The sequence below is a fragment of the Cicer arietinum genome, chromosome 5, assembly GCF_000331145.2.
Source record: "Cicer arietinum cultivar CDC Frontier isolate Library 1 chromosome 5, Cicar.CDCFrontier_v2.0, whole genome shotgun sequence".
Taxonomy (NCBI): domain Eukaryota; kingdom Viridiplantae; phylum Streptophyta; class Magnoliopsida; order Fabales; family Fabaceae; genus Cicer; species Cicer arietinum.
This window is the reverse complement of record NC_021164.2, coordinates 3,142,210-3,153,568: the sequence shown is the minus strand read 5'-3', so window position 1 is coordinate 3,153,568 and position 11,359 is coordinate 3,142,210. Positions and strand designations below refer to the sequence as shown.

Here is an 11,359-nt window from a genome sequence, read left to right as displayed (position 1 = left end):
GCAGCATCTCAAGTTTGTCCTAAGAAAAACAGTTAAACAGCTAGGAAGCTATCTTATGATTGGCTTGAGTTATTAGAAGTTAGTTAGTACAATTTTAGTTAGTTATAATTGTTTTACCTAAGCACACGAGTTTTATGTGCATTAAAAATAGCCATGTATTCTCTTGCAATTTGCTAATAAATACATCACATATACAAAACGAAAATGCAAGTTCAAAGAAACACATGGTGTTAGATTTATATTACTCAAGCCAATATAGTTTATAATGAACCTTAAGAGAATAAATATATATCCAGGAAAAAAAATCCATGTATAGAGTATTGTTCTGAAATTTCATTACATTTATAGTAATTTAAATCAATAATCAAAGCAATAAACGACGTGGTTACCACTGAAAATCAAACACACATGCAACTAGATGTCTAGGGTCAAACTCGGAAACAACTTTATCCTAATAATATCAAAATTTGTCAATTAAACTAAGCTTCACAAACCTTCGTCATCTTGCCATTCAAGCTCATAAGTCTGCATATGAGCTTCATCGACCTGCCAATCAAGCTCATGAGTCTGTCACTCTCTTAGGTAGCTTATTGGTTACTTGTTAATCAAGCTTCCCATGACCCTATATAAGCTAGCTTGTAAGATATTGGTCTTAGGTTGTTAGTTAGTTTGTTATTTTGAGTTATGTTAGTCATTTCAGTTATTTTTGTTGCACACTATTTTATCTCATCTCGTCTCCACATGTATATATAGACATTGAGATATTCTTCGCTAAATATTTTTTTATATGGTATAAATAAGCCTGATTTAAAGACCTTCATCGTCTTTAGCCACAACAAGATCATATAACATCAACAATTACAATAACAACAATGCAAATCTAGATCATGCACAAACCACAAGAAGTTCCTATTAAATTCATCCAAGTGAGGGACCTTCAACTATCACTATTGCCCTAGTTCTAAAAGGAACCAATTACGATTCTTGTGCTCGATCAATGACCAGAGCAATAATTGAAAAGAATAAAATTGATTTTTATCTATGTCAAGTGATTTTGAGCCAACTGACAAATACGGCCGTTGATGCAACAATCTCGTTCTTCAATGAGTCATTAATTTAGTCTCACCATAATAACTCAGTCTTTCTTTCGAGGATAGTGCCAACAAAGCATGGATCAAGTTGAATAAAAGATTTTCACAAGTTAATATGAATGTTTTAAGTTTTCTCGCTAATTAACTATTTTGTGGGAAGAGTTGGATAATTTTTTCCCTACGCCAAAATGAAATTGTGCCTCTACAACCTATGTCAAAGACGATAGAGTAATTATTTTTCTAATTGGTTTGAATGAAAGTTTTTATGTAGTTAAAAATCAAGTTTTGCTCATGAAGTCTCTACCAAATCTCAATAGAGTATTTTCTTTAGTCTTCCAACAAGAAAGACAAAATGGGGGAAGAAGTGAGAACACATAAACAAACTTTTGTTAATGCTTCTGATACAAAGAAAAGATCTTGGAAAGGAAAAGGAAATTCCAAGACTTGCACTCACTGTGGAAAACTTGTGTCATACTGTAGACATATGTTATAAAAAAACATAGATTTCCACCTAATTTCATGTTCGTGAATGGAAATTATACCAATAATGCGTGTGGTGAAAAAGATAGCACTAAGAATGGGGAAAATGACAAATCTAACAAGAAAAAAGTTCCATTTACTCAAAATCAAATCAATAAGATCATGAACCTGAAGCACCAGGCCAAGTTAGGAACAAATCATGCAGCCAATCACATAATTGCCTCTTCATAGGTTGGTTTAACTCCAGCTAACAAGTTTGTAGTTTCAATCCACTTTAATTGCCGTTGGTAATTATCATAAAAATGTGATCTAGATTATTGATTCAGGTGCTACTCACCATATATGTCATGATTTTGATACTTTCACTTATTTTATCATAAACAAACTTATTAACATGAAGTTACCAAATTGTACTATTGTCACTGCTGATTATGCATGAATTGTTTTTATTACCAAAGATTTGAAAATGGATTATGTTTTTTTTTTTACCTAAGTTTTTTTTTTATTTGATTTCTATATCAAGTTATATATAGTGTTTACTATACAGTGTTTACTACTAATGGTTGTTCTATTCAACACTTGAAGACCAAGAAGATGATTGGAACAACTGACCTTGTTTAAGGGATTTATTCAAAGAGTCAAAGTTAAATTTACAAAGTTGTAAGTTTTTTGCTATAAATAGTTTTGATAATCACAATACTATAAATATTGCCAAATAAGTCTTATGTCACTTTCATTTTGGCCATGCTTGTAACAATTGTATGAAAATTTTGAATGATCAATTTCCTTATATTACTTGTCATTTTTCTAAGCAAGAAAAGTTATCTTTTCTTAATAGTTATCATAGTGCTTGTGCACCTTTTGATTTGATACATGTTTATATATGGGGGATCTTTGTTGTCCAATCTCATCGTCATTTTAAATACTTTCTTACTATTTTGGATTATTCTAATAGGTTTGTTTGAGTTAGTTTTATGAAAAACATATCTGAAACAAAAAGGTTATATTGAATCCTTTATTAAGCTTGTCAACAATTAGTTTAATAAGAAAGTTATGGTTTTGAGAAGTGGCAATAGTTTGGAATTTTCTAATTATGATTTATTTTCTAATATGGGTATTGTGCCTCAAACCACATGTATTGAAACACCCCTACATAATGTTACGGTGGAAAGAAAACATCAACACATATTAAATGTGGCTCGAGACATGCTTTTAAATCCAATTTGCCTAAGAAATTTTGGACTTTTGATATTAGTCATGTTGTGCATATTATTAATAGAATTTCCACTCCTTTGCTAAAACATAAGCACCTTATCAATGTTTGTATAACAATAACCCTGGTATGAGAAATCTTAAAGTTGTTGGATGCTTATGTTATTCAGCACCTCTTGTTTTACACAGGTCTAAGTTTGATAGTCGTGTCAAGAAATGTGTTTTCTTGGGATATAAGTCAAATACAAAAGGATATTAGTTTTATGCCATTCAAGATAAAAGTTTTATTGGTTATAAAAATGGTATCTTTGAAGAACTCGTTATCTTTCAAGTTACTTAAAGTGAATATGCTGATATTAAGCAAAATTAAGCTCAGTTTTATCATGATTTAGAAGAGGAGCTTGATCTAAACTTGCAAAGTAAATAGACCGAAATGGGAAAAAAATAAGAATTAAAATGATGAAATGATTGCTGCAAGATTTAAGGAAACAGATTAATACATATTTCAAATTTTTTACTTATTTGATTTTGAAACAATGATTTGATTTAATTTTGATAATTATTTAATTTGATGGTTATATTAATATATATATACCCAACCATGATGAAATGATTGATGCAAGATTTAAGGAAACAAATTAATATATATTTCAAATTTTTTACTTATTTGATTTTGATTTTGTTTTTAAACGATGATTTAATACTATTTTGATAATTATTTAATTTGATGGTTATATATATATACCCAACCATGAAATGATGAAATGATTGATGCAATTTAAGAAAACAAATTAATATATATTTTAAATTTTCTACTTATTTGATTTTGATTTTGTTTTGAAACGATGATTTGATTTAAATAATTATTTAATTTGATGGTTATATATATATATATATATATATATATATATATCCAACCATCAAATGATAAAATAATTGATGCAAGATTTAAGGAAAAAAATTAATACATATTTCAAATTTTCTACTTATTTAATTTTGATAATTATTTAATTTCATGGTTATATATATATTTATATACCCACAACTCTTAATGTAATAGCGTATCAAGTTAAAAAAGTTATTAAATAAATGGAGCGAAGAATGAGGTTTTGGGTTGTTGCACTAATAGTGAAAGTATGTATGATTATAACAATGACAAAGTCAAAGGGTCAAGAAGATTATGGGGTACAATGGGCTTTCCTAATTGCTGGTTCCAAAGGTTATAGAAATTATAGACACCAAGCTGATGTATGTCATGCATACCAAGTATTAAGAATTGGTGGTCTTAAAGATGAAAATATCATTGTTATGATGTATGATGATATTGCTTATAATAAAGAAAATCCACACCCCGGCTATATAGCTAATAAACCCCATGGGATAAATGTTTATTTTAATGTTCCCAAGGTAAAGTATAAATTTTATCAAAATCCAAGTAATTCTATGTGATTGTACTAATTTCACTCAATTAATTAATTTGGCAATTATATGAAATTAGTTTTTTTTTTTTTTTTTATCATATTTTAAAGTAAAATTTTTTATCAGGATTATACAGGAAAGGATGCAACTAAAGAAAATTTTTACGCAGTGCTTAGCGGAAAAAAAAGTGGTGTTAAGGGAGGTAGTGGTAAGGTGCTGGATACTAACCCAGATGATACCATTTTCATTTTCTTTTCTGGCCATGGTAACACTGGCCTAATAGGTTAGTAATATTTGTTCATTTTTATTCCTAAATTTTGCAAATTAAAAATAGGCTAAATTACATTTGTAGTCTTTTAACTTTATTTCAACTAACGTTTTAGTTTTTTATCTTTTTTTTTTTTTGAGTTGGTCATTTATTTTAATTTTAAGTAACAATTTGATATTTTATGTTTTAAATTATCAATAATGTTATCCTTTTTTTTTTACAAAAATTCAAAAAAATCATCAAAATTTTCAACCCAAACCCATAAAATTAATAATCATCTTCAATATAATGCAAATTTCATCAAATCCATAACTCAAATATTCAAATAAACTTATATTTTCATCTCCAAAAATATCAAATAAAGAATGAAAATATGAGTTTATTTCAAGATTTAAGTTATGAATTTGATTAAATTTGTATTTTATTGAAGATGATAATGAATTTTATTAGTTTTGTTTGAAAATTTTGATGATTTTTTGTAAAAAAAACAAAACAAGACAATATTATTGACATCTTAAAATATAAAATATTAACTTGTCACTTAAAATTATAATAAAGGATCAACTTAAAAAAATAAAAAAATAAAAAGATAAATGACTCCCTGAAATTAAGTTAAGCGATAATTTAACCTTAAAATTATTAAAAATTAAAAATATTATTATTATTTTATCAGCACTGCCAGATGGGAGAACTGTATATGCCGACAGATTCATTAATACATTGAAAGCGAAAATCAATTACAATAAAATGGTATTTTTTTTTAATTTCAATTAATTTTAATTAATTCGTAAAATGTTTTATTTTAATTTAATGGAATAAATTAAAGGTGATATACCTAGAATCATGTAATGCTGGGAGCATGTTTCAAGGGCTTCTTCCAAATAATCTGAATATTTATGCAACCACAGCTTCCAATCCATTTGAGAATAGTTACGCATTTTACTGTCCAAAGAGGCAAAGTTCTCCACCTCCTCAATATACAGTTTGTTTGGGTAATTTGTACAGCATTTCTTGGCTTGAAGACAGGTATGAATTTATTTAGGTTCATTATTATTATCATTATTATTCCATTTTTTATAAATATATATTACATATTTTTTGTTTTTATTTATGGACCAGTGAACAAAATGATAGAGAATCTGAATCTTTGAATCAACAATATTTGAAGGTAAGTCGTTCAATCAATTGTATACATACATAATGTCAATTCAATATTTAATACTTTCAATTAATGTCACTAGTGCAATTTAACCTTATTAGATCAAGGATATTAGATCTGTTGTTTTCCAACCAATCTAAGAAATTAGGCGGTGGTAATTTTGCAATTAACTCAAACGTTGTTAGATCGTGTCTCATAGAACCCATCTAACATGTGTATTAAAATATAGTTTCTGAATATTAAAATCCAAAATTATTTCACAACTACACTTTTCATCTCTCTTTCGCGAATGAGTCCAAAATCTCGCGCTTAAAAATCCTTTCTATCTTTCTCTCTCTCTGCAGCCGTTGTGAACCATCGCCGCCGTAAGAGTTCCGCCACCACCGTAGTTGATTCTTCTTTCTCCACTATCGTATATGTTTTCGTAAGTGTTATGCTTCTTCTTTATTTATAGATACTAGTGTGCTTCTCCTCCAAAAGAAACGATGTTCTGCTTGTACCCTGCCCCGTCGTCGTACACGTCCGGCTACACCATTCACTTCTGGTGGCCGCACAATAAACCCTAGCTTTGCGATTTTACTTTGCAAACGGTTTTCATTGCTTCGCATAGGGTTAAACCTACCCATCCCATTCCTTCTTGAATTTCGGTTGTATTTGATTAAATTGCATTAGCCATTGGAAGATGTAGCTGCAAGAGACTCCTTGAAGTTCTTATTTGGTGATTTGAAACAACAAAATAGGGTACACAATCTACATTCTTATTTGATTTTTTTTTTCCGCACTGTGATTTGTGATGCTTTAATGCTTGTGTAACTAACAAAAAGCTTGTATAGCTAACTTAGCTACATTAATAGTATATGTGATTACTTTCAAGATTGATAGAAACGATCCTAACAAGTATCAACTGAACATTAAAACATTGGAATGTTTGTGTTTAATAGACTTACTATCTTCAGAAGTAAGCACCCTTCACTAAAATTGTAATGAGGTGATTGTTTTAAGTCATTTCACATCTTGTAATACTAATGTTTAGCATAGTATTAGTTCCAAATGTAATGTCATATTTAAGAAAATCATATATGATAATCTAACAGTGGTATTTTTGGGAGTCTATTTGCATTGATTGTTTTAATCTCTTAATAGCAACACTTTTATTTTGGTGCTAAGTTCTAATCTTTTGTCACGTTTATTTATGAAAGAAATTGTCAAGCTTGGACATTGGTGGTGAGATATTGCAAGCAATTGGTGGTTTAAGAAACTTGCAATCCATGTATGTAATGTGACCTTTTACTGTTACAACTTATTACATCTCAAATGGACATGGTTGTGTTATTGTTGAATTAATTTGTTTCTCAACTATGTATTTTTTTGTAATTACAGAGACCTGAATTGAATTTGAATGGATTTATATTACAATAAACTTTGTGATGATATATCTTTCTCCATATCAAAGCTAGCGCAACTTTAGTTTTAGTAAGTCTTGAATCATAATATTGAATTCAAATTGAATACACTAGTGCACTAGGATTGGTTTTGCTGATTTTGCTATGGATTGTCATCCCCATAAGATAAACAAATTTGGGCTAATTTTGCTTACCCTTCTTTGACCAATCCTTAGGAATACTATTGCTAGGAGAATGCTTAGATTCTAAAACTGTAGTAACATTAATTATTAGAAAAGTGTTCCTCAATGATTGAGTTTACCTTCATGAAGCATCATCAATTACATAAACTGAATAAAACATGGGAGCAAAGATAGTTGAAATTTAATATCTCGAAGTGGATGTTGACAATAGTATACATCAAAATAGCAAAAAAGAAGTAGAGAGTTTGTTGTGTATATCTGAATTAGCTGTTTTATCAGGTGGTTTTGGAAATATAGGTAATCCTTGTAATGAAACTATACTAATATTAGCCTCACTAGAAGGACTTGTGCTTGAAGTTGTTCCTGAAGAACATGCTGCTAGTTGGTTTTGGTGTTTCCCTTGGATAATGCATGCATCTTGATGTTCTATGAAACTTTCCACCTTGATCAAAGGACATATGTTTAGGATATTATACTAGATTAGATTATTATGATTATATATATGTTAAGGCTTCATCTTAAAAAAATGAATTGGTCAAACAAAGATATGTTTTTTTTTTTTATGTCAATGGCTTATTGGGAAATTAAAGTAGTGATTAAAAAAATAAGACAGAGTGATCAAATCTAATAGGGTCTCCACTAGCTAGTTCAAAAAAGATAAATTAATTTAAGTCTTCCCTCTTATATATGGTTTCACTGGACCTTGTTTGATTAATTTATTATATTGTTTGCTAAGCTTGCATAATGAGGGGATTGTGTATGTATTTATTCAAACACATAGTGTTGTGCAACGCATATTTCATGAATGTGGCTAATATATTATGATACATAGCACAATGAGTTATTCATATATATCTTTGGAATTCTGACTAAAACTGAAATTCATTAGTTATTCGTGGGATTACATCTTCATCAGACATTTCTACAAAAATAGCTTGAGGTTAATTCTCTTGCCTAGATCAACTTCAATTTATACTATTTTTTATGTTACATGCTCTGCCTGTATGTGATTAGACTCGAGTGGTTAATGAGTTTGATCAAAATTTACTTAATTATTTCAAAATTAATGTTACCTCAATTTTTTTTAGCATAGATGCTAACGTTCTGTTATGTTCTGTTTGGTGTAGGTTAGAAGGGAAAAAAATAAGTCAGAGGATGAAGTATTTGCAAGATTTAGTGTCAGGATGCAACAAAATTGCAGGCAAAGCTGAAATGCTTGATGAAATAATTAACTATATGTTTAGTCTCTTCAACTTCAAGTTGAGGTTAGAGTTTTAGTCATGCTTCATTTTCATGCTTTTAGACATTAACTTAGCAGTGTTTGATGAGTTTTAGTTTATAATATGGTTTCAATTTTAAAAGCAATTAAAGTCCACCTAACTCATTGTACATTATCACTATATGCAGTTCTTATCAATGAAATTAGTCGTTATAAACCCAAGACTTGATTTTAACATTGATGAACTATTTGCCAAAGAGGCAAAGGCATTGCAAGTTTCACAACTTTAGTTTATATTTTCTCTAAAATCACATTTGACTGAGATTATCTTAATAAAACAGTAATAGTGATAGTTTATCTTAATAAATTTTACATTATCAATAATATTTACTTTGATTACATTAGTGTTCTGGTTCTACTTATTTGTTGTGACAATGCTACGATGCAATTGATATTTAGTTGATTTATTAATTGCTATAATGAAGGAAATATTAAATTTAGTTAAATTTTGAATATGACTTGTTAGATTGGTTCAAATTTACCTAATTTAATAAATAAAATTTGAATTTGACTTATTAGATCGGTTCAAATTTAACTGATGTAATAAATCAATTTTGAATTGACTTGTTAGATTGGTTCAAAAATAACCAATGTAATAAATCAATTTTGAATTTTTACTTGTTACATCTGTTATTTTAGCCGATTTTATAATTAACTATTTATTACAACGCTTGATATTAGATCACACAAATAACCGATCTAACATGTACATAAGAACCGATGTAACAAGGTTTAATTGCACTAGTGTGTACAGGTTTGGAACAGAACATTTTATACTGATAAAGACAGATATTCTCACGTCATGCAATATGGAAATATGAGAATGGCCGGCGATTTACTTTTTACATATCTTGGTACTAACCTATCACCAGCGAAAGATAACTATCATTTCAATACTACTGCAACTCATGAGCATTCCTATAAACCATTTAATATGACAACAAGTCAACAAGATGCTCATTTACTTTACCTGAAACTTAAGGTTATTCTCATTTCGATCTTTTATTAGAATTTGAATTCTTTACGGTCAGCTTTACAGTGTAACCTGTGTAACCTGTTTTAGACCATTAATAGATTATTTTTCTTAATCTAAACACCTACAATAGAAAACATGAATGTAGAGTATATAGTCAAGATCATCTTATTGTGGGCAGTGGCGGATCTTGCTCAAAATATCGGGAGAGTGACACTAAAATATTATAATTGAAATTCTTAAAAGTCATATAGTTTTTTTTTTAGAGTTTCATACAATTCATACATAGTAGACAAGTTGCAAAAGTTAGAATTTTAATTCTCACAAATTTTACAATTTCACAAAATTTGCACAAATTTTTAGAACTTCACGTAATTCAATCAAATAAAATATATTTATTTTACGATTTTCATTTTATCAAAAAAATTCTTCTTAAAAAATGCATCAATATTTTTATGTTTAAACACTGTGTCACTCCTAAAAAAATACATATATTAATTAAAACAATTTCCAATTAAAAAATAGTATCTTACTATGTCATATATCAATGGTTAAAAAGTTTACTAATAGTTAATAGTTGAGTTGCTAACTATGGTGTTACAGTGTCTGTTCGAGATTAGTAGATTAGTTAGATTATCCTTCGATATTAGATAATTTATCTATATACTATATACAGAGAGATTAGTTTTATTGTATTTTATTAGTATAAATTATAAGAGAGAGAACAAATTGAGCATAGAGATTTGAGAGAAGAGAGATACATGGTGGAGAGGGGGAAAGCGAAATGTGATGTCAGTCTCTCAAAACCATTTTGAGAAAATTTTAATAATTTATCATTGTTATTTTGATAATATATTTTTATTATATATAGAAAAAATAATAATTGATAATATATATATATATATATATATATATATATATATATAAATTAAAAAGCCTTAAAAAGGCATCCCTTTAAGGATATTTTAACAATTTATCAATATTATTTTGATAATTTATTTTTACTATATATAAAAAAAAAATAATTAATAATATATAGTTATTATATATATATAAAAAAAAACGCAGTCGTGGCTCCCACTCTTATATATATATATATATAGAGAGAGAGAGAGAGAGAGAGGTTAATTACTATAAACATTCATAATATTTCCCATTTTCCCTATTTGTTTAATTGAAATTTGAACATAAAATTTATTCCACTATTAATATGACAAATTTTTTTGAATAATTTTAGTTGGAAAAGGCACCAAGCTCAAATTGAGTTAGATGATGAAATTTCTCGTAGAAAACATGAGGACCAGAGTGTATATCTCATATGGAAAATTTTGTTTGGAGAAGACACAAGATCTATTATGATGGCAAATCTCCGTTCAGATGCTCAACCTCTTGTAGATGATTGGAATTGTCTTAGAATACTTGTAAGAAAAATATTAATTGATATATATATATGCTAGTCATTGGTCTCATACATGGTAACTATTATAATTGCTTGCTAACACAATTTTATCGTGCAGAAAAAAACAGCAGCGGCATCTCAAGTTTGTCGTGTTCCTTAAATTTCCTTAAATTTTGCATGTGATCTTTCTCTTTTATAAAATTTGTGTACCCATTGGAGCAAACCTCAAGTTTCATATCTCCACGTTATATATACTACTAGTATGTGATATCACTCATATGTGAGACTTTTTTATTTTTCAATTCACAATAATATTAACTCTCGTTAATGTCATCGTTATTTCCAACAATCTTTCATTAATATCATCATCATTTTCAACAATTTGTCACTCCCAACCCCAAAACAAATTGTTTGTACTAACTAGATTTTCACTCAAAATATTTCAAAATGGATAAATATGATATTTTAATCTTGAATGTACAAAACAAAAGTTC

At 28.3% G+C, this 11,359-nt stretch overlaps 1 protein-coding gene across 1 annotated transcript; it reads left to right on the top strand.

The window, feature by feature from the left end:
- The first annotated feature begins 3,935 nt into the window (after positions 1-3,935).
- Positions 3,936-11,142, top strand: LOC101497749 (vacuolar-processing enzyme-like). Its single transcript, XM_073368373.1, has 9 exons — positions 3,936-4,190; positions 4,329-4,485; positions 5,310-5,496; positions 5,590-5,638; positions 6,829-6,899; positions 8,104-8,154; positions 8,342-8,479; positions 10,704-10,887; positions 10,984-11,142. The coding sequence occupies exons 1-9, from the start codon at positions 3,936-3,938 to the stop codon at positions 11,023-11,025; spliced, it is 1,134 nt and encodes a 377-aa protein (XP_073224474.1). The 3' UTR covers positions 11,026-11,142.
- The last annotated feature ends 217 nt before the right edge of the window (positions 11,143-11,359 follow it).